The following is a 26,932-nucleotide window of genomic DNA, read 5'->3' as shown; positions in this document are numbered from 1 at the left end:
GAGTAGCCTATTCAAAGTTTAGCCCTCACGAGTATGTCTTTGAGCGACCGCCCTCTTTTATAAGATACGAGCGGCGGATTTTTGTATAGTTCGCACAGTAGTGGTTGTGTTTCTATTAAATGCCAGTTTTTCATGAGAATTTGCTTTATGTGTGCGGGCACTGAGTACGCACATCAGGGATTGCGTCTTTTTCGAATCGTTTGCCTTTGTAGATGTACAGCTATTTTTTTTACTGTCTCGATCGTTAAGTTGTCTGGATTGCTTTCAGCTTGCACCACGCGCGCTGATTCGATCGTACTACAGTTCTTAGTGTTCAGTGTTCCAGCCGTTTTGGCTCGTTTTCTTTTCTTTATTTCGGTATTAAAACGACCGATTTCACGTTCATAGAAGCACATGATCGCCTTTACTGTTTCTTGCTCCGCGTTGTTAAGGATTTGCTTTCTCTCATTTTTTAAATCCTCGTCTGCTCTTATTTTGGCCCTCGCCCTATATTGTAGGGATTCTAGGCATGTTCTGCTAGGCATTTGGTACAGAGGGATTTGTTCGTTATCCTCAGACTTGCCGAGTAGATCATCTTCAGTGGCGGTGTCGTATGAGGCTTCCATGTTTTCTTCATTCTCTGAATGGCATTGCTTTGGCCAGGGGCGTTTAGTAGCCCATCTGCCGTTATAATGTCTTTCGAATTTTCTGTAGATGGTCAGGCAAGACCGCGGTTTCGATCCTAATCTTGTGGATCTCGTCAGTTGCCGATTAACAAAATAGACTGGTAGAGATTCGTTCTCGGTATCAGTCGGGAATTTTGCTTCCTATCCAGGCGAACCTCTCGCAGATAGCCAAGATGCCGATGTGGCCGCCGATGAATAAGACAAGGATGGCATTTTGCCCGAAATCCTCTTTTTCGGCCTCCCAAAATGCAAGCCACACTCCATGCTTTTACCCTTCTTTCACAGAAGTACACAACCAGTGACGTCACAGGGCTGTTTTGGCCGCGCCAAGATGGCCGCCAATTTTGATCTCAGCCGGTCAACTTCGAATGCTTAAAAATGTACTTTCCGGTATGCGTTGGCCCAAAAAAAGTACACGGCGTTTGCAAATAACGTTCAAACTCTATTGTATTGCAAAAATCTCGGATATGAAAATTACGTTTCAGTAGCACTTTAAAGAAAATCAAATTTGCACGAGTCGCTCCAATGTTGAAAACGTTACAAGATCATTCCTTAACCGATCAAAAGTCTCGATAGTACCCGTTTTAAATTGAAAAAGAAAAGCGTGCGTTGTCATCTACGAGTCTCTTACAAGTTGAAAACACGAGTGAGCAAAGTTTTATTGCATCTAAGCCGACTTTACAGTAAGCCTAAATTTAGTCCTTTTGGCCATTGGGCTCAAACCTTGAAAAGGAAGTTTCGTATAGCTAAAATCAAGCTTCTTTTCCACTGGCAGATTTGGAATGAAAATTTTTTCCCTCAACAAGATTTTTTGGGCAGTTTAGATGTTTAACTATCGCCGTTCTTCTTTTAACAGTAGAGAGTCCTCTCCGTGTTCTTTTAAAAACAAAACTTGCTAATGTAGATGAGTTACCGTGGACACATGTCAAGGATTTGTAGAGGCTTCAAGGGAAATTTCCCCTCGCAAGGTTTTCTGCCGCGCCAAATCTCGTTGCAAGTTCTTCTTTAGTAGAACATTTAGCGAGTAATCTTTCTTTAATGAGTGTATTTGCCACGGAAAATTGCGAATGGAAGTAAGATTTTATGATTACTGAAAAGTGACACTTTTCCTGATTCTTTTTTTTTTTTTTTTTTTGGTAGGTGGAGGTAGCGATAAGTCCTGGTGTGACCATGCTAAATTGGAATTCACTCAACATTCCTGCTTACATTTCCAATGTGTACAGCCGGTTACGAGAAGTTGATTTGCTGGTAAAACAAGTCAACGATATCCGTGATGCACGCATCGATGCAGTCCTGCAAGAGATAAGTGAAACTGTGTTTTGTGAGTTACCTGGTGATGACCCTTGGACCATTGATGAGTTCGTGACCAAAACACAGGTAAACTCGCCACGATATTTACCCTGAAATGACGTTTTACTTATTATTTGATTGGTTGGGTAAGTGGTGTCAGTTTATCCAGACCATTTCAAGTGGATCCAAGAAACGAAATTAACCAAAGTAAACCCGACCGATCACTTTTGCCTGTCGATTTGAGATTGCTCTAGTGGCTTTAAAGAGGAGATTGCATTTAGCAGATTTATGCTGTATCGTAACTGAATTTGTTTCTGTCGTTTAAGAAACGCTGCGAGTCTCTCGGAAAGATTCTGGATCACATGAGCTTATGCGTCGAAGAAGCTGTTCACGAGTTGGCTAGCATTTTCGTCGAGAGCTTGGAGGGGATTGGCGTCTCTGCATTGGGACCCAGTTCTCGGTCGGCCAAGCCCCCGGAGAGAGACAGAGATCGTAAACTGGAGAACCGCGGAGAGAACAACAGAGAGGGGCAGAGGGAAAAGACACCCAAAATACCTGATGAGAAAACTATCGATGAAGAAATCGATGAACTGATTTTGTATTTTAATCAACGCAATTTCGAGGCTCTTTTGCGAGCCACAAGGAACGCCCTGGATGGTTTGAAACGGAGACTGTTTTGTACCAAGTAAGTTTCATCGAAATTCTTTAAGTCTTTCCTTGTACGTACAACTGTCTGTGCTTGCCTTAGTCGTTTTTGTTTCTTATTTAGGACGTCTCGAAAGTATCATGTTACACGAGTCGCACAGTGTCATACTGACAGATTCCCGAACCATTCGACTATGAGTAGGAAATACGACGAAAATATACCCGTTTGAAGCCACATTTTGCTCTTTTTAACCACAGACGAATTCTATTTGTACTTTTTTGAGTTTGCATGATTATACGCACCTTTCTCTTAAGAAAATAATGACCTTTTAAAACCCTTAAACATCTTCCTCTTCAAAATATAGTACGCCTACAAACGATGACTTTTACATACTTGTTTCACGAACGCCCAAAGCTTAGACTATAATGGCATAATTTCATAGCGAACATGTATTATGTAAGAGCCTTACCAGGTTTCCTGGGGAAAAAAACAGGCTGATGTTAAATCTGTCGTCTTTGTTTCATGATTTACTTTTCATTTTTTACTGTAGTACAACACGCTTAACATATGGTAAGGGAACGTTCTCGTCGTCTGGTGATTCCTCCACAGACACCTATAACAAGGCTCCTTTCTTCAAGGCAGATATTGCACTGGTCATTCCACTTGTGGTAAATACTGATCATCGAACGTTAATGATACCATGGTTATTGTTCTTACTGGCGAGTCTGTAATGTCTTGTTCGCATAATTGTTCGGATCTGGCTCGTTAACACGAGTGACTGTGCTATATGGTATTTAAAACCCGTAAATAAAAATGATAGTAGGCTGTTGAAGAGTGACAGTTTGCTTATTGTAAGGTATCCTTGTCAGATGCAATATTTCAAGGGAAACATATGATCCAGTACGCTATGATCGCCGTAATGAAAGATTATTGAGCAGAAATTATTTTGAATGTTTCCTTCTGCAATCGGCCATCTGAACGCGAACAGTTCCCAGTCAGCGATAAACATATTATCACAATACATATTTTTACGACGGCGTCTTTGCGTTGTTCCTCTAAGTAGCATTGGAGAAAAGAACTTGTGAAAACATTTACCCGAAAGGCAGTCTGGTTTCTTTTTGAGCTTGAAGATGTAAAAGTTAACTAAGTTAATGTGAATTTCGTCTTAATTATCGTGAGATATTTTTTACACCACTCTTATCGTTATGCGCAGGTTATACAACCCACCTTGGACGATATCCAACAGGCCCTTAACAAAGCAACCCAAGCGGTGCTGGATGTTACCCGATCTGTGGCTCAGTGGGGTCAGAAGAGGTTTAAATCCATGGAAATTAGTTGTGCACAGGACGATGGTGCTCCTGGGCACATTAAACGGACTGTCCGAGCTAATGATTCTAGTGAGTGGGTTTTTAAAGTGTTAATACCGGACGAGTCTCAGCTTAGATATGTCACGAGTGAGCGTCTCTGTGTCTGTTGCCGCAGCTGTACAATTTCAAGTATCTCTTACGAATACCAAATGAGAATTTTTACCCGCCTCGCTCTAGATAATTGCTGATAAAGGTATGTGTTTGGTTGTTCAGAGGAGGAGATTCCAGCATCAAAGCTTGAGAACTACTACAAGAGTGTTGCAGAACACAAGGACATCACCAAACTGCTGATGTTACTTACTTCATTGATCAGCTCCACCAAGGCTGAGGTGATGACGTGTCTTGACTCCTTCACACAGTTTCACGACGTGTGGGATGAAGATAAGGAAAAGACTGTAGCTGTAAGTACGCGTTTGTGTCAAGGCCGTCCTAGAACTAATGTCTGTATCAAAAGTTATAGCTTGTCGCATCTGCGCTTAACTTTATTACAATTAGCCATACTCAAAATGTAGGAAAACCTCCAGGACAGAGTCCCCTCATTTTCTCTTAATGTTGTTCAAGCGGATTCGTCTCGTCAAGTATCGTCACCGATTGTACAGTTGATGAAGTCGGCGTTTGGAGCTCATGTATACGCTCTGGGGATGTTTCACTCATAGATGCAAAACGTCAGAAAAACGTTTGGCTGCTGTTACTGAGATATTGATATATGCCTATTAGTATATTGTTTTTTTCCATGGCCGAACATATTACGCCCATGTCAAGGAAGAGGACAATATACTGACGGGTACTGGTTCCTTGATAAGCTTTGTCGATCATTTCTGAAGCCAAGTCAGGGGCACACTATCATCAGCTAAGGAGAAGGGAAATTAGTTAGTAGCCTAACTCCTCTCTGCCGTTCCAGACGCATGAAACGTTATCATTTTTAAGTTATTACTGACTCCACTCTGTCGGTAGCCAGCGATCAGTTCACACTGTTTGAAAATGGATTGAACCGCCATATCTAACTGTAGATTACAAATCAAACCCTCCTTCAGACCAAATAAGTTTAGCGTGCAAACTGCGTTAAGACCTCTGAGATCTTCTGACGTGACAACTTTTTAAGTTATCACTCGTACCAACGGTCCGATTCTCGAAAGTCCCGGTAACTTAACGGAGCTGAACCCATAATTTAAAGAATAGAAAAGCAGGTTCGGGCATCCCAACCAGTTCATCTTGTTTCTTTAGCTGATAGTTTTGTTGAATAATTTTACAAAACTTTTAAACCCCCCTCTTTTATTGAAAGAGGGTAGGGGCACCTGGCACTGTTGAAGGCTTACGACTCGTACACCTGTTCTGGCTGAGTGGATCATCGACTATGAACAACAGTGAGGCATAATTTTCAGCACATGTCGAGGGCCTAATTCAAGCGATAAGCATCCCAGATCCCATGAGATACGATCGGTGTGTTGAATGATGTTGAGTGAATTGGATACTCTTTCTCCGTAGGATTTCGTTGCTTCGGATCCAATTTTGTCAGAATTCAAAGCCGAAATTTTAAAATATCAGGGTATAGAGCAGGACATTGAAAACATTGAGTCTTCCTTCAGAGTGGGTCATGGAGCTATTGAGTTGTTCTCAGGTAAGACTACCTTTGGTTCACATTTTCTAAAATCCGTCTGAAACCTTTCCCACAGCAATAAATTAAAAATTGGTTATAATCACTGTTAAAGTTCCCTACGTTTGTCCGCAGAAACGTTTAAGCTCGCCTTACGAGTGGAGATCAAAGCATGGAAGCTTCTTTTTGGCCACAGTATCAATAATAAATACAAACGTAGCATGGACGAGATCACGCAATTCGTGTCAGATTACAGTAAACGGCTTGCCCGACAGATCAACGACTTAGAAGATGTCAGGAATGCCATGGCCGCCTTGGAAGATATCAGGCAGAATGAGATTCGAATTGATATGATCCTTGGTCCTATAGAGGTACTCCATTATAGGATTCTTTCTCAGGAGTATTATGAAATTCACAACAAAATGATGAAGTGATTACCACATGCCTTATGGGATTAATAGTGCCCTGTGATCTGTCTCAACACAGGGATGTGGCTGACGTCTCAAAAAGATTATTTTCCTTGTTTCGTCCAATAAGAGCTTCGTTTTGGAGGTGCTTGCCAAACGTTTGCAAGAACAGTTCAGCAGCAAAAATTTTTCTTGCTGTAATTTGATAATGCTTCCGAGTGGAAAAATTTGAGAGCAGTCGAATATTTTGAGGAAAATTTTTGAGGTTCACTCAATGTCAGTGACACACTAACCTGCTAGTTCGTATGATAACAAGACTTCTTTACCACATTTTGGCTGAATTCTCACTGTCTTTGGTGTTAAATATCAGGAAGCTTATTCCATGCTGAACAAGTTCGAGGTTTCCGTTGCTCGTGAAGAAGTAGAAGGCGTGGACACTCTAAGATACTCTTTTGAGAAACTTCTTACCCAGGCGGTGAGTGACGATATTTATATTACCGGATTTATCTGGTTATGCCGATAACAAAGCAATCCCTGGCTTCACTATTGCGCAAAAACAAAGTTGGCATGTCACAGGCCTACCTTGAACTCGTAACCTCCCACCCTCTAGCTGGATCCTTCACCATTGAGCTATAAAGAGATCTATTTTCAACAAGTCACGCGCATGCTGCTAAACAGTTATACGAATGCAGTTTATGCAAAAGTTTTTGCAAGGATTTTAGGAAATGGGAGCGAAGTCAGAGTTTAGTTTTACCGTTCGTCACTGGCCAGCTTAAACATCCTGTTTAAACTCACAGTTTTGAATTAAACCATCAGAGGTTTGAACTGTCTCATTCTAAGATGATATACATTTCGATGCATAGTAAAAGAATATTTATTGAAAGTGAACTCCAGTATCGTAGATCCTGCTCAAACACGTGTGGATTGAATTTAATTGGGTTTTTAATTTCGAGACTTTATAACCTCAATCATCATATAAAAGTGTTACATGACTGATGTTTTCGGGAAACCGCTTCGTGTGTATTGCTTCCTAAGCAAGATGTTCCTTCCCGTTTTCTCGTCTCAATAAGTTAATCGCTTTGAAGCAGCTTGAATTTTGTTTCTTTTTTTTTTACGGAGCAAAATTATTTCCTGTTGAGTTGTTACTCCACGTTCCGCAAACGTTGGCTTGTGCTTTGATGAACATGGTTCTGTTCTTAACAGGGTCAAGCACAAGGTCACTTAGTGAAGATTCAGCCGCAGTTCAAAGCTGACTTGCTGGAGAAAGTCGAGGTCTTCCGCGAAGCCTCTACTAACTACATGAGCGACTACAACGAGGTGTGCACCTTTCCAGACAAACATTAAAAACACTTTGACGAGGTTTTTTTTCGAGTTTCTTTGTTGGCACTAATGCCTCACACATACGGGTTTCAGGTTGGGCCGATGGTGAATGGTATTACTCCTCAAGAGGCCAGTGACAGACTCAATACCTTCCAGGTAGTGGTCTTAATGCTTGATAACAACGCCTGAAGTGGTGGCCCATTACTGCCTGAGCGGCACTCAATTAATACTCCTTTTAGATTGGTAGAGTTCCAACAAAAAGATGGGAAGGAAGAGGGAACCACTAGAGATGTCAACGATTGAAACGGTTTCACTGTAAATACCAACTTTGATAAACATGTTTTTGTCTACGAACGCAAAACGCTTTCTTTTCGTCATCAAGTTCCCGAAAGGGAAGTTACGACGAGTAGCCGAGTCAACTAGACGGCGAAGCTTTAGAGTGTTCCAGTCCTAATTATTCTGTTTCAATTTTCAGAGTCGTTTTGATGAACTGTGGCGTAAATTCACTACTTACTCCGGTGGCGAGCAATTGTTTGGCCTCACTGTGACCGAATATCCGGAACTGGCTCGCACCAAGAAGGAACTGGGATTGCTGCAGAAACTGTATGGATTGTACAATGCTGTTATCGATGGTGTCAACGGCTACTATGATATTCTGTGGATTGAAGTCGACATTGAGAAGATCAATAATGAACTGCTTGACTTTCAAAACAGGTCTGTCATTATCAATTCAGTGGGTAAACGCGTAGGAGTGTTCAAAAAGTGTTAGGAATTCATAGTCCAAAAATCCTGAAAATTTACTTTCGCCGGACTTTTAAAACTTGGTCTCATTGAAACTCTCGTTTTACCGCCATTGGACGTTTCATACTCAAGGGATCATTGATCACAGTAAAAGTTACTTTCATAAGCTACCGGCGAAGGTTAAGCCTTTATCTTGAGCGCGTCTAGATACTTTTGGGCATAAGCTTTGATATGTAACAACCCTTGATTGAAGGCCAGAGTTCCCCCTCCATGCTTCAACAATATCTTTTTAAATGCAGTAAATGGTTTGAACCCGGGGGTAACATGTGAAGGTGTAGTCTGATCGTCCGGGTGAGTGTAGTCCTGAGAAGGACTGTTGTCGGTGGTAGTGACTGACGTTTCGACAACCTGTGCGGAAGTCATCATCAGAGTCAAGTGAATGATTATTGTCAGTAGAATGTTCTTATTCTAGTTCGTGTGAAATGATCGGTTGGTTTTGCCGTGATGTTATTGGCTGTAAGACTCAAGTGACGTAAGTCGGTCGTGATTGGTCTGTTTCGATCTGTCGGTAAAGTTAGGTCGTTCTTTTTCGGTCGTTTGTGATGTTTATGTCGTGAATTAGTCGTTTGTATGGAGCGGGTAGTTGTTGACATCTGTTTAGGGGAGTCTGTTCTAAGTTAGTAAACCAGCTTTCCAGAGTCAGTCGTTGAAAATAGTCAGTGCTGTAGGTTAGGCATTGCGCAGAGTCCCAGTCAATGTTGTGGTTGGTAAGTCGATGGTGTTCAGCAATGTGATTGCTGACATCACCTTTCCTCGTCGCCCGTCTGTGTTCAGTCAGTCTTGTTGTGAGGTTTCTGCCAGTCTCACCGATGTAGGAGGCTTGGCAGTCGGAACAAGTGATCTTATAAATCGTTCCCTGTCTGTTCCTCGGTTCGTCCTTGATTTTAACGTTGGTTAGTATCTGACATAGTGTGGTGATGGGTTTGTGGGCGACGCGGATATTGAAGGGTAGTAAGATGCGCGAGATGTTTTCAGACATGCCTTTTATGTACGGTATGGTTGCTGTAGTCGTAGGGGTTGCGGTGTCGTTTGTTTCGGTAGTGGTAGTGGGTCGGTGAGTGTTTCGTCGGATGAAGTCGTTGTTGTAGTTGTTCTTTGTAAAAACACGGTGAAGGTATTTGTTCTCGTCGGATAAGCTGTCTGTCGAGTCGCATACTAGTTGCGAGTCGCATACTAGTTGCGCAATGCCTAACCTACAGCACTGACTATTTTCAACGACTGACTCTGGAAAGCTGGTTTACTAACTTAGAACAGACTCCCCTAAACAGATGTCAACAACTACCCGCTCCATACAAACGACTCATTCACGACATAAAAATCACAAACGACCGAAAAAGAACGACCTAACTTTACCGACAGATCGAAACAGACCAATCACGACCGACTTACGTCACTTGAGTCTTACAGCCAATAACATCACGGCAAAACCAACCGATCATTTCACACGAACTGGAATAAGAACATTCTACGGACAACAATCATTCACTTGACTCTGATGATGACTTCCGCACAAGTTGTCGAAACGTCAGTCACTACCACCGACAACAGTCCTTCTCAGGACTACACTCACCCGGACGATCAGACTACACCTTCACATCTTTTCCCTTCACTACACCTTCACATCCTACTGTTTTGTTTTCTTCTTTCATTTTTCTATGTGTTTCCTTGTAATTTGTGTAAGAAAATTTGGAGTCGCATCAAATAATCTTTAAGTAAAGTAAGCGTTGTTTAGCTGACGAGTTTTAGCTTGGAGATCTGTTTATCCCTGCAGAAGGGACAACGACAGATCCTTATACGATACTTTTGTGAGGAATTCAATAACCAAGATTGAAATAAATTGTCAAAAACTGTATAAGCCTTCTATTTTCCCTCTCACTGCAAAGGCGTGAGATGAAAAATAAGCCGGTTTGCTCATTCTCAATACCTGTTTTGCTGGGTGAAGTACTGATACTCGTAAGTTTTATTTTAGTCTTCTCTTGGAGAAGAACGATAAAGGTTGATTTTGAGAGTTGCACCACTGCTAAGTCTACAACCTCGTTAAGTTTCTTTACTTCATGTCTCGAAGTTTGTTAGCCTAGCAACCGCGATCGCTGTACCTGTCTGATAACCTTCAATTTCATGTTTCTTTTGTGAATTCGTTAGGTGCCGTAAACTGCCCAAAGCGCTCAAAGAGTGGCAAGCGTTTAATGAGTTAAAGAAAAAGGTTGACGACTTTAGCGAGTGCTGTCCACTTTTGGAATTGATGGCAAATAAGGCTCTGAAGGAAAGGCACTGGGAACGACTAGCTGGCGTTACAGGACACACATTTGAAGTCGAATCGGAGAACTTTTTGCTGAGGAATATTATGGAAGCCCCACTGTTAGAGAGTAAAGAAGACATCGAGGTACGTGAATTGTGCTTATACAAACTAGTTTATATAAATATCTTTGGTGTACTAAGTGTCTTTGCCCTGTCTCCCATAGTTATCTCACATTGCTCTTTTTGTATGTCATTCAGCCAAGAGTCAATATTTTTTCTTCAAATCAGTGGCTGCCGATGGTGGAGTAGGTTGCTTTGACTATGAAAAGAGCGTTTAAATCCAAGGAATTAAACCTAAACAGACAGCTGTAAAAGGCCTTAGTTGTACACGTAAGCTACGGTAGACTGCTGGTAACTGGTTACAATCCCTGCGGGAAGGCATCACCGAAAGCGTTTAAACTTCGATATACTAAAAAGTAACTGTGATTGAAGAGAGCTCTGTCGCCCTTAAGCTTGATCAGGAATCGATCAATGATAGTTTTTCATCTAAGCCTTGGTTTTCTTTAACGGGGGAGAGTTTACGACCTGGATTGGCAGTAGGTTTCCTTCTCCTCTAGTAACATGTTTACTTTGATTGGCTAGTTCAGGGTGCACCAAACAGCCGCGTGTGCAACTTGAGTTCAGAAAAAAAAAGCGAAAAAAAGAAGATTTCTTAAACAATCTTGATATTCAAGAGTTTGACTCTTTCGTTGGAGTTTGAGTTCCTAGTTTAAGTAATTTGTTATAGGACATTTGCATCTCAGCCGTGAAGGAGAAGGACATTGAGGCCAAGCTGAACCAGGTTGTAGCAGAATGGAAGTCTCAAGCGTTCGCCTTTACAGGATTTAAGAACCGTGGAGAGTTGCTGCTAAAAGGAGGTGAAACAGCTGAGATTATCTCACTACTGGAAGACAGCCTCATGGTGCTGGGATCTCTGTTAAGCAACAGGTAATTAGATAAACGAGGCCAGATGGCTTTCAATGCAAGAGAAATGTTATCAACAACATCTTTAGTGACTTTGTAGGCTAATTAGGTTTCGTGTTGCGTTTAACCTGGTATTAATGAAAGTAAAATTTCTCATTTATAAAAGTAGAATTCTCAGAACCTCGTCCACCTTAACGCTCAACGTGTGATTGTGTTTACGTACTACGTGGGACCTGCTGTATGTTATTTACAGTACAATACATTAAAATTAAATGAGGATTTTAAAGAATTGAAATACTGGTAATCGCAGAGAAGTTGTGAAATTTGCGCAAGTTGGTTTAAAGAATTCATATCAAACTCTGTACCACATAGTTTTGTTGGTGAAAACTCCCCTTGAGTTGACGATTTTAAATTACTTGCTGTTTAGATACAATGCGCCATTCAAGAAGAATATCCAGGCGTGGGTTCAGAAGCTGTCCAACACTTCAGACATCATCGAGAACTGGATGATAGTGCAAAACTTGTGGGTCTACTTGGAGGCTGTATTTGTAGGTGGCGATATCGCAAAACAGCTACCACAGGTATAATCTCAAAGGAAAATAAATCTATTTATTTATTTATTAAACTTCCACTGAGTTAAAGAAAAAAAATAAGAAGGATGAATAAGCTCAATAGTGAAGCGAAAAGCAAAAAGCTCAGTGAGGAACAATCACAACAGAGCAAGCTCCAACTAGGTGAAAGTGCAAAGGAAAAAAAAAATGGTAATACAAGACTAATTTAATATGTCTTCAAAATATCTATATAAAATATGCTAATTCCTAACATATGTAAAATATGCGAAAGTATAATAGGTTATAAGTAATTAGAAGCAACACTGGCGGAAACCAATTAAATTCCTGGTGGCAAAGCATTTAGGACACAAGGACTTCCAAGTAAAAACATTGTCCTGATCGAACGTTTCGATAAGAGCTTTTTTGTAACGTTTAATTAATGGTCCTTTGAAAGAAATAACACTAGGTAAAGTTCTTAATGACAAAGGCAAAGAAGTCCATAACTTAACAGTTCTGTTGAAATAGCTACGTTGAAAAAGAGACGTTCTACACTTCAAAGGCTGATAATCTAAGGAACAACTATTACGAGTAGATCTAACTATTACTTTGGGCTGAATAAACTCTGTAATATTGATGTTATATATGCCATTAATGGCTTTAAAGAAAAAAACTAAATCTCTGATTTCATGCCAATACGACACTGGCAATAGGTTCAGTTTAATAAGCCTTTCTTTGTATGGAATAAGGGCCTCAGGAAACCCTAAAATATACTTTGTTGCTCTAAGTTGACCTGCTTCGATTGTTCGAAGACTACCATTATGTAAGGGAGTCCACACCTCACTGGCATCCCAGATGAGATCGCACCAGGCTCAGGTACAAGGAACGCTTGACTGTAGGTCCAAAACGAGGGTCCTATCAAATATATCGAATCTTTTATATATCTCTTATCGAATATATCGAATTAAATGCCGAGCAGCAATCCAGCTTATTTACCATATATAGATACTGATAAATACCTTGAATTCATGTTTTGGGAGGTTAATTTTCAGATTCTGCCTTTGAATGAGTCCCTGTTCATACAAGTTCATGAAAAAAAATGCCAATTCACCTCCAAAGCGACTTCCAGCCTTTGAAACTGTTCGGTTAATCGGCCGCTCTTATGAACTTTCTTACTTTGCTTGTAGGAGGCCAAGCGATTTGCCAACATTGACAAGTCATGGGTGAAGATCATGACGCGTGCGCACGAGACTCCTACCGTGGTACAATGTTGTGTAGGTGACGACACTCTGGGTCAGCTGTTACCTCACCTACTGGAACAACTAGAACTTTGTCAAAAATCGCTCACTGGGTGAGATATTAGTCTTTGAGTTTCATTTCCCTACGGTGAAATAGTAGAAGCAAGGAAGAAATTGGTGGAGCTAAGGGAAATTTGTTCGCATGGTTTCAATGAGCTATGATTAATTTACGAGTATAATGTATGTGCCATTCAACAACAAACATATGAAACATATGTGTGAACTGCGGTTATGAGACGTATATGAGAACGATCCTTCGCAGTAAAGCACTATTTGAGCAATAGTGAAAATCATATATACGTCTCATAACCGCAGTTCACACATATGTTTCATATGTTTGTTGTTGTTTGATTCATCATCTACGGGTTTATATCGAATTAATTTGATGGCCTGCTCCCAGTTGGCTTGTTAGCTCAATTGGTAGAGCGCTGCACTAGTATCGCAGGGGTCCGTGGTTCGAATCCCGTACAGGCCTGAAATTTTTTTCAGGTCTGATTTTCACTATTGCTCAAATAGCGCTTTACTGCGAAGGATCGTTCTCATATACGTCTCATAACCGCAGTTCACACATATGTTTCATATGTTTGTTGTTGTTTGATTCATCATCTATGGGTTTATATCGAATTAATTTGATGGCCTGCTCCCAGTTGGCTTGTTAGCTCAATTGGTAGAGCGCTGCACTAGTATCGCAGGGGTCAGTGGTTCGAATCCCGTACAGGCCTGAAATTTTTTTCAGGTCTGATTTTCACTATTGCTCAAATAGTGCTTTACTGCGAAGGATCGTTCTCATTTAAGTAAGTAAGTAAGTAACTTCATTTAGCCACATATCGCATATGAGCGAATAGCTCGTTTAAATGCAAATGTGCCATAAAACTTTGACATAATTTACATATATAAGTAATAAGTAATAGGTAAGAAATAAAAATTAATTATCTAGAATGAATAATTGCTATTTGTGACTAGACTATTTGTTTACAAAACAAACAGCTGCAGTCATACGATGAGGACAACTGTATGTCTTGCAAATTTTTCCTAAATATAGAAAGGGATTCCGACATCCTTATTTTGTCTGTCAGATTGTTCCAGCGTTTGCTAGCCTGGTACGTAAAAGAATGTTGCATATAAGATGAGGTTGGTCTTGGAAGAACAACCTTAAGATGGTCATATACGTATGTGCCATTGTTGACCTGACATTATTTCTTTGTTTCCATGCAGCTATCTGGAAAAGAAACGACTTGTGTTTCCCCGTTTCTTCTTTGTCTCTGATCCAGCGCTTTTGGAAATTTTGGGACAAGCTAGTGACTCGCACACCATACAGGTTTGGCGTACAACTCTCCTCTTTACGAATCATGGAAGTAGAATCGAGCGCTTTTCCGAATTAGCTTTCTTGGCAACAAAAGTGAATTAGGCACAACATTTATTCAAGCAGTAATATTTGTCTTAAGGCGGAATCGAGAACCCGTATTAAACACAGGTAACCGACGTCTGGGGTCGGAAAGAGCAAGTGACTAAATTGAGACTAGGATTAATTGGGTTCTTCATCTGGTTGGTTATCAAGTTAGGTGGTACAGCTTTTCTAAGCCAATGCCTAAACGTAATGAAGCAAAACTGATATAGTCGCGCATCATTGCCTACACTCTGTAAAATTTACCTCATCTCTTTTTGCCGCTGAATTTACAGTTAGCTTATTCATGCTAAACATTTATTTTTCTATCTTGCAGGCGCATTTACTGAATGTGTTTGATAACGTGAAACATGTGGCATTCCATCAGAAGGATTATGACAGGATCTTAGCCATCATCTCATCCGAGGGAGAGACTGTACAGGTAAGGATGGTCCGTCTCTAAAGGACGCCTGTCGATGTAAGGTTGTAGAACAAATCTAAACTAATTATGGTGACCACTAGGGAAAAAAAAGTAAACTACACAGAAACTGATGACAACTCAAAGTTGATATCGTTGACTATTCTTTGCTTGGCTGAGAGGGTAACCCGAGTTTTCTACACCATGGACCATTGGGAAATGCTGAATCGAAAATTGCTTTGGGCAGCTAGGAAGGTAGATGGCAATTATCCTAAGTGCGATCGTAACACTCCATATTTGTTTGTCGGCAGCTGGAGAAACCAGTCATGGCCAAAGGAAATGTGGAGTTGTGGCTAGGGGAACTGCTCAACCAAGCTATGCAGTCACTTCATGCTGTGATCAGGGATGCCTATCACGCAATCAACGACAGCGGCTTTCAGCTTATGAGCTTTTTGGGTCATTTTCCATCGCAGGTATGTCTCTATAGCATGTCCTTGTTTTATCTTAACGGCTGTGGGGTTTTGAAGCTTGTGACGCTAAAGTAACCGATGACAATATGCGATGTTGGAGAAAATTCCAGCCACAAAACAATGCTTAGTCTGTGCTTCTTCCTTGATGTCAGTGATAATTAAAATTTAAAAAAAATCCAAAAAATAAAAATAATTGGGATTTAGCAGTGCATGGACATTGCATTGGAAATATCCACAGTCCCCAGCTCATACTGGAATTTCTAATGTTTGATTTGAATGTTAAACGTTTTCACTGTTTTTGACATCTTGTTGGATATTCATCCTCTCATTTTTCAGCTGTACAATCCTCTATAATCTTTGATTTCGCTGCAAATTTCAATAACGTAGTACAGGAGATCTCAGGCGTTGTTTACCTGTATGAGTGTTCTATGGCGTGTTATTAGAGATATAATGATATTATATTGGGTTCGTTACTGGTCGGTAGGTTGGGTTATTAGGCATTCAAATGATCTGGACCAGAGATGCCGAAGAAGCGCTAAAGAATGCGCGATCAGACAAAAAAGTCATGGCCTCGACGAACCAGAAGTTCTTGAATCTGTTGAACTCACTGATTGAGGTCACGACTCAGGAGCTCACCAAGATGGAGAGGACCAAGTTTGAGACATTTGTCACGATTCATGTACACCAGAGAGACATCTTTGATGATTTGGTAAGTTTCTTCCTTTTTATGTTTTTTTTTTTACGTTTTTATATTTTTTTATTTCGTTAAAATATAAGTATAGCCAGTGTAACCAAGTGGTTAAGGAACTGGGCTTGCAATCTGGTGATCCCGGGTTTAAGCCCTCTACTCTGTTACTGACTGGATTTGTTATCGGTTGCTCCGAATTCAACTCGAAGTGATGTAATTACGAATGTTCTTTTGCTTTGGAAATAGCCCTTTTTCCGAAAACTCAAAATAACTCAATGCTCAATGTATCGTATAACGCACCGTGTGTGGACGAGTCTGAATATTTGGTTGCCCGCAAGGTATACGAGCACTGACCGACCTTTGTTCTATTGTTATCGCAGGTCAAGATGCATATCCGCTCAGTGACAGACTTTGAGTGGCTCAAACAGTCTCGCTTCTACTTCAAGGAGGACATCGATGACTGTATTATCTCCATCACAGACGTCGACTTCAGCTATCAGAACGAGTTCCTGGGCTGTACAGACAGGCTCGTTATCACTCCTCTTACGGACAGATGTTACATAACACTTGCTCAGGCACTGGGCATGTCAATGGGTGGTGCACCCGCCGGACCTGCTGGTACTGGCAAGACCGGTAAGAGTGCGTGCGCAACTTTACTTTCTTAAAGATGTAGTTTTAAAACCGATGTACTCCGCGACGTATACTAAGAGCCAGCCACCCTTTTAACGGTTCCTCTAAAAATATTAGAGAGTAAGCCGTTTCTAGTCTGGTTATGGGGTTAAAGTATGAGTATAACATATTTGGTCTGGAACTGTGTTAACAGTACGGTGGCCTATTTTCTGAATGTGGTGGTGTTTTCCAATGGCTTTGTACCGTACTTATACACTAGCCATTCGACTTTTTGTAAATTGGCATTTGCTTGAAGGGGGATAGTTTTTAGAGAATCTGGGGTGCTGCGTCGGTGGGGCGGGGGGGGGGGGTATAACCAGGTAGTCTTAGTTTTATCAACTGAGTTGATTATATAAATTAGTCACTGTTAAGAGTTTCAAAGATGTCGTTTCGAGCGCTAACCCTTCTTCAAAGCAAAGGGCTAACGCTCGAAACGTCAGCTTTGAAACTTTTTACGGTGGTCATATTGATGAAACCAAAATTACCTTGACATTCGCTTGGTTTGTTTTAGAAACAACAAAAGACATGGGAAAGGCTCTCGGAAAGTACGTGGTCGTTTTTAACTGCTCTGATCAGATGGATTTCAGAGGCTTGGGCCGGATTTACAAAGGTAAAAAGAATCATTAGATATTGTTGATCACAATTGCGCGAGCAATACAATCAATGTTAATGTAGTAAATCCGTTATCAAGCCAAACGTTTGGTGCGATTCTTTATCTTATGTAGGTTTAGCACAGTCTGGAAGCTGGGGTTGTTTCGATGAGTTCAACCGCATCGAGCTTCCTGTATTATCAGTTGCTGCGCAACAGATCTACATTGTGCTAACAGCTAAGAAGGACCGAAAGAAGCAGTTTGTGTTCAGCGATGGAGATGTTGTAGATCTTAACCCAGAGTTTGGTATTTTTCTAACCATGGTAAGTGAATAAATTGGATTCCGCCACGGTTTTGTCAGAACTATCTTGATTAATTAAAAAACATGTTTTTTTCGTAGAATCCGGGATATGCAGGTCGTCAAGAGTTACCAGAGAATCTCAAAGTCCAGTTTCGCACAGTCGCTATGATGGTTCCTGACAGACAGGTTCTTACTTCAATTAGTTGTATTTGTTTGTTTGTTCAAAACACTGAATTTGAATTTGTTGTGATATATATATATATTGCACTTAGCCTTCGGGCGAAGCTCATCACCTTAGTTTGATTTGAGCACTCCCACATGGCAACATGCCTGCACTTGGTCCCACAAGTGTAGCGCCGAGGCAATGGTTTATTCCAGAGCTTGGCCCAGTGTCTGCACTGCACTGATGAGACCCACATAGGTCGAAACAGTGTGCACTGTCTGCAGTTATATATATATATATACATGTAACGAAGAGACCAACTCTTGACTGTTCTGGACGAGTTTAATGCACGACGTTTCGCACAGATTTTTACAGAAACAGTTTTACATTTACCGGAGCAAAGATTTGGAATGATTTTCCAAACAGTTTAAAGGAAGAAACTTGGCTAAAAAAGTTTAGGGGTAAGCTGGACTATTACTATTAGCACCAGCAAAACTAGTTCTAGAACATTAAGCTTTTTAATAGTAAATAAATAACTTGTATTGCGTATGGATTTTATGTAAACCAAATTTTAATATTGCTGTATATTTTAATTTGATAAAATGCCGTATTTAAATAAAGGGTTCCATTCATCTACATACATGTTTTTTTAAAAAAATGCTTTTTATTTTAGATCATCATGAGGGTGAAACTTGCCAGTTGCGGTTTTATTGAAAATGTCATTCTGGCTCAGAAATTCTTTACACTCTACAAACTGTGCGAAGAGCAGCTCAGTAAACAGGTCTGTGCAACGTAGTTGAAAAAATTTAGATTCCCTATGAGAGAGTATATTTAGGTAGCAGAGAAATCCCTTTAAACCTCTCCTCCCTCCAGTTGCCCCAGTTTTAAGTATAATGTATAACACAGCCTCCAAGAAAAGCATCATCTGTTGTTTTAAATTTAATTCTGTCGCAATTGTAGTTAGATAGATAGGTAATTAGTCGATAATGACCCTAAGGGTGATTGAAAAACCTTGTTTTAATGAAGTTATCTATCTATCCATATTTCCATCTTTCAATCTAGGCCTGGTAATGGCTGTTATATTCTGATCTTTTGTTGCGTGGGTTATCACCAAACCAAACCTTTCTCATCTGCCAGGTGAAAGGGACAAAATTGGTATGATGTGATTGTTAGTCTCCTCTCCAAACCTTTCCGATAAGATATTGCTTTGCCTAATTTAAAAAAAAAAAATATTAGGTTCTTTCAGTGTCACTGGCATTGGCTACCAGAGCTGTATGAGAAATCTCATTTTGATGCCAGCAGCTTCAATAATTTTACCTCATCGTGTTTGTTTGTTCACAGATTTTAGGTCTATAGTAACGATAAAAAGACTGAAGACAATTTTCCCAATTGACAATCTGTAGGTTCACTACGACTTCGGTCTGCGCAACATCTTATCAGTGCTGCGTACGTTGGGTGCTGCTAAACGAGCCAGCCCACAAGATAGTGAAAGTACTACAGTAATGAGAGTATTACGAGATATGAACCTCTCCAAACTGGTAAGATACTTGAAATATTAACTGAAAATAAACGAGATAGTTCGTAGTTTGTCAGGGTAAAAATGTTTAACGATAATAATTTTGGTGCAAACCTTCTGCATGTGCGTGTTCATGCATTTGGTTTTATGTGTTTAGGTGGACGAGGACGAACCTTTATTTCTGAGCTTGATCAATGATCTGTTCCCTGGAATAGTCCTGGACAAGGCTGGGTACCCTGAGCTTGAGGATATGATTCAGAAACACGTTGAAGAGGCTGGATTGATCTTCCATCCTCCTTGGATACTCAAATTAATCCAGGTATCCACATGTATTGCAAAAGAAAATTGTTGCTCTGAAATTGTTGCTATGAACTTGCATTCATTTAGAAGTTATTGAGATCAGTTCGTTCCTAGAATGTTCAATTGGTATGGATAAATCAAGACTCGTTTTTGTCCGCAGTAGTAAAGTGATTCCCTTGGAGACATATGGAAGCAGTGCGAAAATATTGAAATTCGCCTTTATTTTGGGATAAAATTCGTCAGTCTTTGCTTGTGTTAAGAAGGTTTTGTGCTTTTAATCATCGCACGTTGTTGCTTGTTTGTTCGTCGTAGCTGTACGAGACTCAGCGTGTCCGTCATGGAATGATGACCCTGGGACCCAGTGGAGCTGGCAAGTCAGTTTGTATCAGCATCCTCATGAAGGCCATGGGCGACTGTGGTGCTCCACATCGAGAGATGCGCATGAACCCGAAGGCTATCACTGCGCCGCAGATGTTTGGCAGGTTGGATGTAGCGACTAATGATTGGACAGATGGCATATTCTCTACTTTGTGGCGAAAAACACTGAAAGCGAAGAAAGGTTTGTGTTCACGAGCTTCTCTGCAGGTATTGATCAAATCCCACAACAAATGCTATTTTTTGTAACCAAGTACTTTCTGTTCAGTGGAAAACCATCTTCAACTTGATGACAAAATATTAATGCGGTTAAGTTAAACCCAATCTGTTCAACTTTAACAAAAGTAAGAATATTCCTTGGCGAATTCGAAACCACAGATTGGTTGTGCATAATAATTGTGAAGCATGATCGTTAGTTCGGCAATTTATCCACTTCTGATAATATTGTCTGCGACGTTTCGATGGCACACTTCCAGTCCTATTCTGGCGATGAATTTAAATGGTTACGCGTATCAGAGATTACAAACGTCTTCACGTTGGTGAACAGCTGTGATTGACGCATTATGATGATGTGTCACCCCATGTTAACGACAACACTGAATTCAGTTTCATTTATTCGACCACGATGTATAAAGAGAAGCCTTTCAGAAAGTATATTGACTCTGTTCCTAACAGCTAATCAGCCCTCTTCTTTTCTAATGCATTGTTGCAGGAGAACACATTTGGATTGTTCTGGATGGTCCTGTGGACGCCATTTGGATTGAGAACCTGAACAGTGTTCTGGATGACAACAAGACACTCACACTAGCTAATGGGGACCGAATCCCTATGTCACCTCAATGTAAAGTTGTGTTTGAGCCGCACAACATAGATAATGCTTCTCCTGCCACTGTATCGCGCAATGGAATGGTGTACATGAGCTCTTCGGTTATGGACTGGAGACCAATCGTCAAGGTACTTCACTTTGCCCAATCAATTGTCCTCTGTTGGAAAAAGAAGAGATTCAGTTTAATAATTGGTAGATAAGACTCTTCTATGTATTTAAAAAAATTGGGAGACAGGCATAGTAGTTCCCAACAAAACTGACAAGTATACTATACATTTTTGTATTTTAAATTGCGGTCGGACGCTATTCGGGGGTATAGCACGCCCTTGTAATTTCTTCTATTGCTTCCAGTTTCCCTTAAGGGGAACTACATATCATGGTGCTAACCATTAGTTGTCAAGCAATCCACAATAATCTCATTCTCCAAAACAAAACGCCCTCATTTTCCAGTTTTCCTGGTGGACCTATTGTTTGATTCTTTAACCCACGCAGGCTTGGCTAAACAAGAGAGAAATGCAGGAACATGACGTGTTAGAACCGTTGTTTGATTGTATCTTTGATGAAGTTTACACTTACGTCAAGCAAAATCTTTCTCCGAAGATGGAGGTCTTGGAATGTAATGTTATCAAACAGGTATATGTGCAATCCACTGGCTGTGCCCATTCACTCTGCATTTCTTAAATAATTACATCGGGTTTGTGTGTGTAGGGGGGGGGGGGCTATTAATTTCAAGGGCCTCTAAAGAAGGGGAAAAATTATTCTTGCTACACTATTTTTGGCAAAGCACGACAAAAGATGCCGTGACAGAAGGCACGGTAACTCTGTTGCTTGAACTTGAGGTCTCTGTACCTTTTTCACTGTAAAAAACATAGTTTAAGAAATGCAGCCCGTCGCTCAATCACCAGATGGCGTTGTTGGTTAGTTTTAGCCTCACTTTTCCTCTTTTCTGGTCCAGTCCATAACTGCTGGGGACCAACGTCCTTGTACAAACAAAACTTAAAGGGTCGCTGAGAGGCATGAACATTTGTACCACGGCAAGATAACGCTATTCACTTCTGATGAAGAGTACTGTGTAACTTCGTGGCTGTTTTGTTCGCGTTTCGCAGTGTATCGACATATTGGAGGGTCTTATTCCAAACAAAGAGGAACACGGTGTTCTCACAGCAGACCACTTGAGGCGACTGTTCGTTTTTGCTCTTATGTGGGGAGTGGGTGCACTGTTGGAAATAGAAGATCGTACCAAGATGGAGGAGTTTCTTGTCAAACACGGAAAGCTTGCTCTGCCTGCTATCGACGAAGGAAGCCAGGATACTATCTTTGAGTTTGTTGTGGACAACTCTGGTAAGCACTGCTCACTGATAGCCTTTCCCATAACACAAAAATTAACTTTCAAGATGTACACATTTAAGAAATAGTAAAACCTTGAAACGGGCACAAAACTTGGTTTTGTTAGAGGCATTAGTTTTACAGCCAGTCAGATCTCTTTGCAATAGAGGATGTGGTGAAATTATCATGATTAACTTTTTTTATGATGTAAAGGGTTTTTCGCATTTGAATGAAACATATTGTTGAAAATAGGTATTTCAGATCCAGGGTATTTAAGTCCAAAGCTGATGGTGTTGTTAATTGTACTGTTAGGTAATTGGGAACACTGGCTGAACCGGGTACAAGAGTACAATTACCCGCCTGATTATAAACCCGAATACTCCTCCATCTTAGTACCAAATGTTGACAATGTTAGAACCAGCTTCCTTGTGGAAACTATTGCGAAGCAGAACAAGGTTCGTACTTCCGAGTGTTTTCCCCAAGAATTCTCTAGCTGGTCGAACCAGTCAGTTTACGAAAAAGTTCAATTGTTAGTTGCTCTCTTTCGGCCAGATCAGTCAACTTAAACATTTTATTTACTTTCTGATCATGATGGAAGCTGAACGAATGCTAAAAAATTAATTTAAAAAAGAACAATTCAAGTTGAATTGACTACTCTTTCGTCCCCAACAAGTTTCGTTTGGTCATTTCTTCTTGTTTAAAAACCGTCATTTCTGTTTCTGGCGAGGTGTCTTTTCATGGATAAACTAATCAGTGTACCCTGCTGAACAGAAAACTTGTTGGAGAATACCCGTTGAGGAAAACCTGGTGGTGTAAATTCGGGTTTAGTTAACCGATATGAAAAGGAAAGCTTGGCATTAAGTTAAACTAAGAATTTCGGTTCTTTTTTCAACAGGCGGTACTGCTTATTGGGGAACAGGGTACAGCAAAGACAGTGATGATCAAAGGCTACCTTGCCAAATACAACCCTGAAGTGCACATGAGTAAGAGCGTCAACTTCTCTTCTGCCACCACACCTTTACTCTTTCAGGTCAGTTTACTCAGTTTCAGATCCATCTTTAGTTTCCAAATAATAGTTTCTCTGAACGCAGTTTGCTTCTTTTGTAGCGCACTATTGAGAGCTACGTGGACAAACGCGTGGGTACCACCTACGGACCACCGGCGGGGCGAAAAATGACCTGCTTTATCGACGATGTGAATATGCCTATTATAAATGAATGGGGTGATCAGGTTAGTTAGTTCCTACTATTAATTTTAGGTCGCGTTTTGGAGCTTTGCGGCAACCTATATAGAGATGAGATGTGCCGTCTGATCTTCTCATTTCATCTCAGTGTACCTCACCCTGAGATCTTTATCCGCGCGCTTGTTCTAGCCCTTTGGTTGAATCTCTTAGATTTCAGAAATAAATGTAAAAGAAAAGAGAGAGAAGTCAGACTTCACAGGGAATCTTGTTCCCTAACAATAGCGGGATGAATGCACCCCTTTCCAGGGCTATTCTCACTTAACGGTACCTTTCGGATGGTTTGTTTTAGGTCACAAATGAGATTGTTCGTCAAGTAATGGAGCAACAAGGGTTTTATAATCTGGAGAAACCTGGCGAGTTCACACATATCGTGGACATTCAATATATTGCGGCCATGATCCATCCAGGAGGAGGAAGGAATGATATTCCCGAGCGACTCAAGCGTCAATTTAGCATCTTCAACTGTACCTTGCCTTCAAATGCGTCTATAGATAAGATATTTGGTAAGTTTCTCTAACGTTTTACAGTTTAGATCACTTAAACTGCTATTTTTACGATTTGATAAAACATGATTTACTTATAGTATTTGAGTTTGGGGGTATTTGAAGCCAGCTATTATAGTTATTGTTCTAGAATTGATAACTTACAGTTAAGAGCCCTTCTTTTAGGCTTGGTCAAGGCTGTAGCACGCCTTTTGTAAAACTCAGACAGGAAGTTATTGAGTGGCATCACTTTTTTATCAACCGTCAGTGAAACAAATCCTGGAAGGAAAATTCAGCTTTGAAACGATTGAAACGTTTTAGATATATGATGTCAAGATGTCGTTCATACACTCAAAACCTAGCTTAAGCCTACTAGAAACAATTCGTTTAATTTCGCAGTTTATAAACGTCTGAAATAAAATTTGATTGTGTAAGTAAGTCCGCCCAAGTTTACCAACGATGCATAGTTTGATATCTTCAACAACTTACCCTTACCGCATTCTTTATTGACAACCTAATTTCTAACATTGCGTCTGGTGGTTGATGAAATTATTAACTCCTTATAAATTTTATTTAGAATTATTGTCGTAGTGATCTAACGCTTACCCGGCAATCCTTCCATTCTAGGTATCATTGGTACCGGGTATTTTTGCTCAGCTCGATTCTCAGATGAAGTTTGTGATATCGTCGATAAGCTCGTCGCCTGCACAAGGGTTCTTTGGCAGAAAACCAAAGTAAGAAACTCTCGTCTTAGTGAGACGACTCGTATTTTATTACCTCCTAGATACGTCGGGTTTTGAACGGCTGTGGTGGATATATGAATTTTAACTTTTGAGTGTGGACATCCGATGTTCTGTTTATTATCTAATTGTGAATGAGGTACGGGAGCCAAGGAAAATTTTAAAGCACAAATTAAGAGCACCAAATACAGCGATGGATTTCTTATAAACCCAGCTCAAGTCTGAAAGCTATTTCAAGTTGCTACATGAAAATAAATAATGGTAATTGATCTAAGTGGAGTGCAATTTGGTCTCAGCAGTGCTCAGCTAAGGAGTGTAAAATGGTACCAAGCAACTGTTGATGAACTTGAAAAATTTAGCGTTCGGAGTCAGCTAGCATCTCCTACGAGGGAGAAACATTATACGTAATAGTTTCGTTATCCTACACGATCCTCATTCAGTTTTCGAGGTTTTGGATCACTTGAAAACTTACCCCATCCCATGTTTTGAGTAGTAACCACTCTGACTCTTAGGCCAAGATGCTACCTACACCCGCCAAGTTCCACTACATTTTCAATCTGCGCGACTTGTCACGTATATGGGAAGGCATGCTAAACGTAGCTGGAGAAGAAGTCAACACTAGGAAGCTTGCTCTAGCGTTGTGGAAACATGAGTGTACTCGAGTGATAGCCGATCGCTTCACGAACGAAGCCGACCGCAAGTGGTTTGGGAGGACGGTAACGAAAGTAATTGAGGGACATATGGGCGAGGAAGGTGTGGAGGAATTGATGGACGAGCCTTACTTCGTTGATTTTCTCAGGTATGTAGAAACAGGTCTTCAGAGAGTTCGTGAATCTACTGATACTGATTTGGTGTTTAGTCGAAAGGGTGGAATTGTTAACTTAATTCGAAAGGACTATTTTAGTCCGAGCCGTAAAGTAACGATCCATAAGACTTTAATGTCTTGCCTTAGCTCTCTTTATTCATTTTTACTCAGTAGTTTGATTTGTCATATTTACTCTGTTGATTATTTATTCACTTACCGAATATTTATCTGGCTGTACTCATCATTTCGCTATGCTGAGGCTTATCAAGACCAGAGCCGCTGTCTTTGGTTGTTAACTCTGTGGCTTAGTTTTACATTAAATTTTCCACCAGCATTGAAGAGAGCAGGCTCCAGAGAGCAGGCTCTGGCTTCAACCCACCATTTTACTTTATAACTATTTTGCTACCATATAGTCTTAGTTTGTGGTATATTGATGCCTATCTTTTAGAATCAATTGTAAAACCTCCACAAGCGAATTACAGCCACCTGTCGATTTGAACACATAGCACATAGCACATAGTAAGGAGGTTTACACTTGATACAGGCGCTATACTTTACCATATATGGTATGTGGTGATGAACTTGTAGGCATTATCCTGATATAGATTAAAGCATCGAAACTCATGCTTCTAACGCCTAGAAATGATTTAAATGGATAGTAACTTTTTTTCAGGGATGCACCAGAACCGACAGGAGAGGAAGCTGAAGATGCAGATCTGGATGCACCCAAGATTTACGAAATGGTAAGATAAAGGGCACACGAAGCTAAATGTAACCATCAACAATTAGTCGGCTCCAACAATTTATCGTCTGCAAGGTGAAACCCCTCCAATACACTGTTGTGCGCTATGTAACTATAAAGTACCAATGTAACTACATCAGAATCTTTGGTAAAATCTATGAAAGGAAATATTTCATTCAAATTACGAAATTCTTGATAAACATGCATGCAAATCTTAAATACATGTAGTTCGTATTGCACAGTGGTATGGAGAGGTGTTAAGGAGTATCTTGACTTTTGCAATACCAAAGGTTCTTGAAGGTGTAGAAAATGTGAAAGGCATATGATTTCTAATTTTGTTTAATTGTGACAATGATATTGTACAGGTGCCGACGTTAGATTTTTTGAATGAGAAGCTGGGCCAGTACATGGCGATGTACAACGATACCGTTCGAGGTGCCCATCTCGATCTGGTGTTTTTCAAAGATGCAATGACTCATCTTGTAAAGGTAAACTTTGTTTTGTCATTTAGTGAGATAAACGAGGCTTGCGATAGACGAGAGAATTTTTCAGTTTTGGTTTAATAGGTAAGGGATCGGCTATTAAGTTCACAATGACACACATCTGTTTGTACAATTTTTATAAGCAGGGGAATGAAATGGCCGTGCTTATGCATGGAACCTTTTCGTTCGCTTAGCGTTTGGAAAAGAGCCGTTTCTCCTTTGTAACATGGCTTCATTTGAAAATTTAGTTGAGATGAAGATACCTCTGTCTGTAT

General features: G+C 40.4%; 1 protein-coding gene across 3 annotated transcripts in view; it reads left to right on the top strand.

The window, feature by feature from the left end:
* The window catches only part of LOC111328694 (dynein axonemal heavy chain 8), a 57,881-nt gene that overhangs the window by 9,907 nt on the left and 21,042 nt on the right, over positions 1–26,932 (top strand). For all 3 annotated transcript variants that reach the window (XR_015989823.1, XM_022933177.2, XM_088728138.1), the window contains exons 17-54: positions 1,806–2,042; positions 2,282–2,640; positions 3,152–3,269; positions 3,815–3,998; positions 4,182–4,369; positions 5,454–5,586; positions 5,698–5,933; positions 6,340–6,444; positions 7,173–7,286; positions 7,383–7,445; positions 7,765–8,003; positions 10,233–10,473; positions 11,116–11,315; positions 11,719–11,872; positions 13,027–13,190; positions 14,353–14,455; positions 14,859–14,963; positions 15,251–15,412; positions 15,894–16,118; positions 16,478–16,730; positions 17,278–17,376; positions 17,492–17,679; positions 17,757–17,843; positions 18,494–18,601; positions 19,224–19,358; positions 19,494–19,655; positions 19,949–20,195; positions 20,724–20,965; positions 21,330–21,470; positions 21,944–22,178; positions 22,476–22,618; positions 23,059–23,193; positions 23,271–23,393; positions 23,696–23,909; positions 24,516–24,622; positions 25,141–25,427; positions 26,107–26,176; positions 26,541–26,663. Coding sequence is in view for 2 of the 3 variants with exons in the window: in XM_022933177.2 (XP_022788912.2) it covers positions 1,806–2,042; positions 2,282–2,640; positions 3,152–3,269; positions 3,815–3,998; positions 4,182–4,369; positions 5,454–5,586; positions 5,698–5,933; positions 6,340–6,444; positions 7,173–7,286; positions 7,383–7,445; positions 7,765–8,003; positions 10,233–10,473; positions 11,116–11,315; positions 11,719–11,872; positions 13,027–13,190; positions 14,353–14,455; positions 14,859–14,963; positions 15,251–15,412; positions 15,894–16,118; positions 16,478–16,730; positions 17,278–17,376; positions 17,492–17,679; positions 17,757–17,843; positions 18,494–18,601; positions 19,224–19,358; positions 19,494–19,655; positions 19,949–20,195; positions 20,724–20,965; positions 21,330–21,470; positions 21,944–22,178; positions 22,476–22,618; positions 23,059–23,193; positions 23,271–23,393; positions 23,696–23,909; positions 24,516–24,622; positions 25,141–25,427; positions 26,107–26,176; positions 26,541–26,663 (6,429 nt within the window). In the remaining variant the exon portion in view is untranslated. The remainder of the gene's footprint in view (positions 1–1,805; positions 2,043–2,281; positions 2,641–3,151; positions 3,270–3,814; positions 3,999–4,181; positions 4,370–5,453; positions 5,587–5,697; positions 5,934–6,339; positions 6,445–7,172; positions 7,287–7,382; positions 7,446–7,764; positions 8,004–10,232; positions 10,474–11,115; positions 11,316–11,718; positions 11,873–13,026; positions 13,191–14,352; positions 14,456–14,858; positions 14,964–15,250; positions 15,413–15,893; positions 16,119–16,477; positions 16,731–17,277; positions 17,377–17,491; positions 17,680–17,756; positions 17,844–18,493; positions 18,602–19,223; positions 19,359–19,493; positions 19,656–19,948; positions 20,196–20,723; positions 20,966–21,329; positions 21,471–21,943; positions 22,179–22,475; positions 22,619–23,058; positions 23,194–23,270; positions 23,394–23,695; positions 23,910–24,515; positions 24,623–25,140; positions 25,428–26,106; positions 26,177–26,540; positions 26,664–26,932) is intronic.

The sequence above is a fragment of the Stylophora pistillata genome, chromosome 7, assembly GCF_964205215.1.
Source record: "Stylophora pistillata chromosome 7, jaStyPist1.2, whole genome shotgun sequence".
Classification (NCBI taxonomy): domain Eukaryota; kingdom Metazoa; phylum Cnidaria; class Anthozoa; order Scleractinia; family Pocilloporidae; genus Stylophora; species Stylophora pistillata.
Note: the sequence above shows the minus strand (reverse complement) of the source record. Positions and strands in the feature narration are given on the sequence as shown.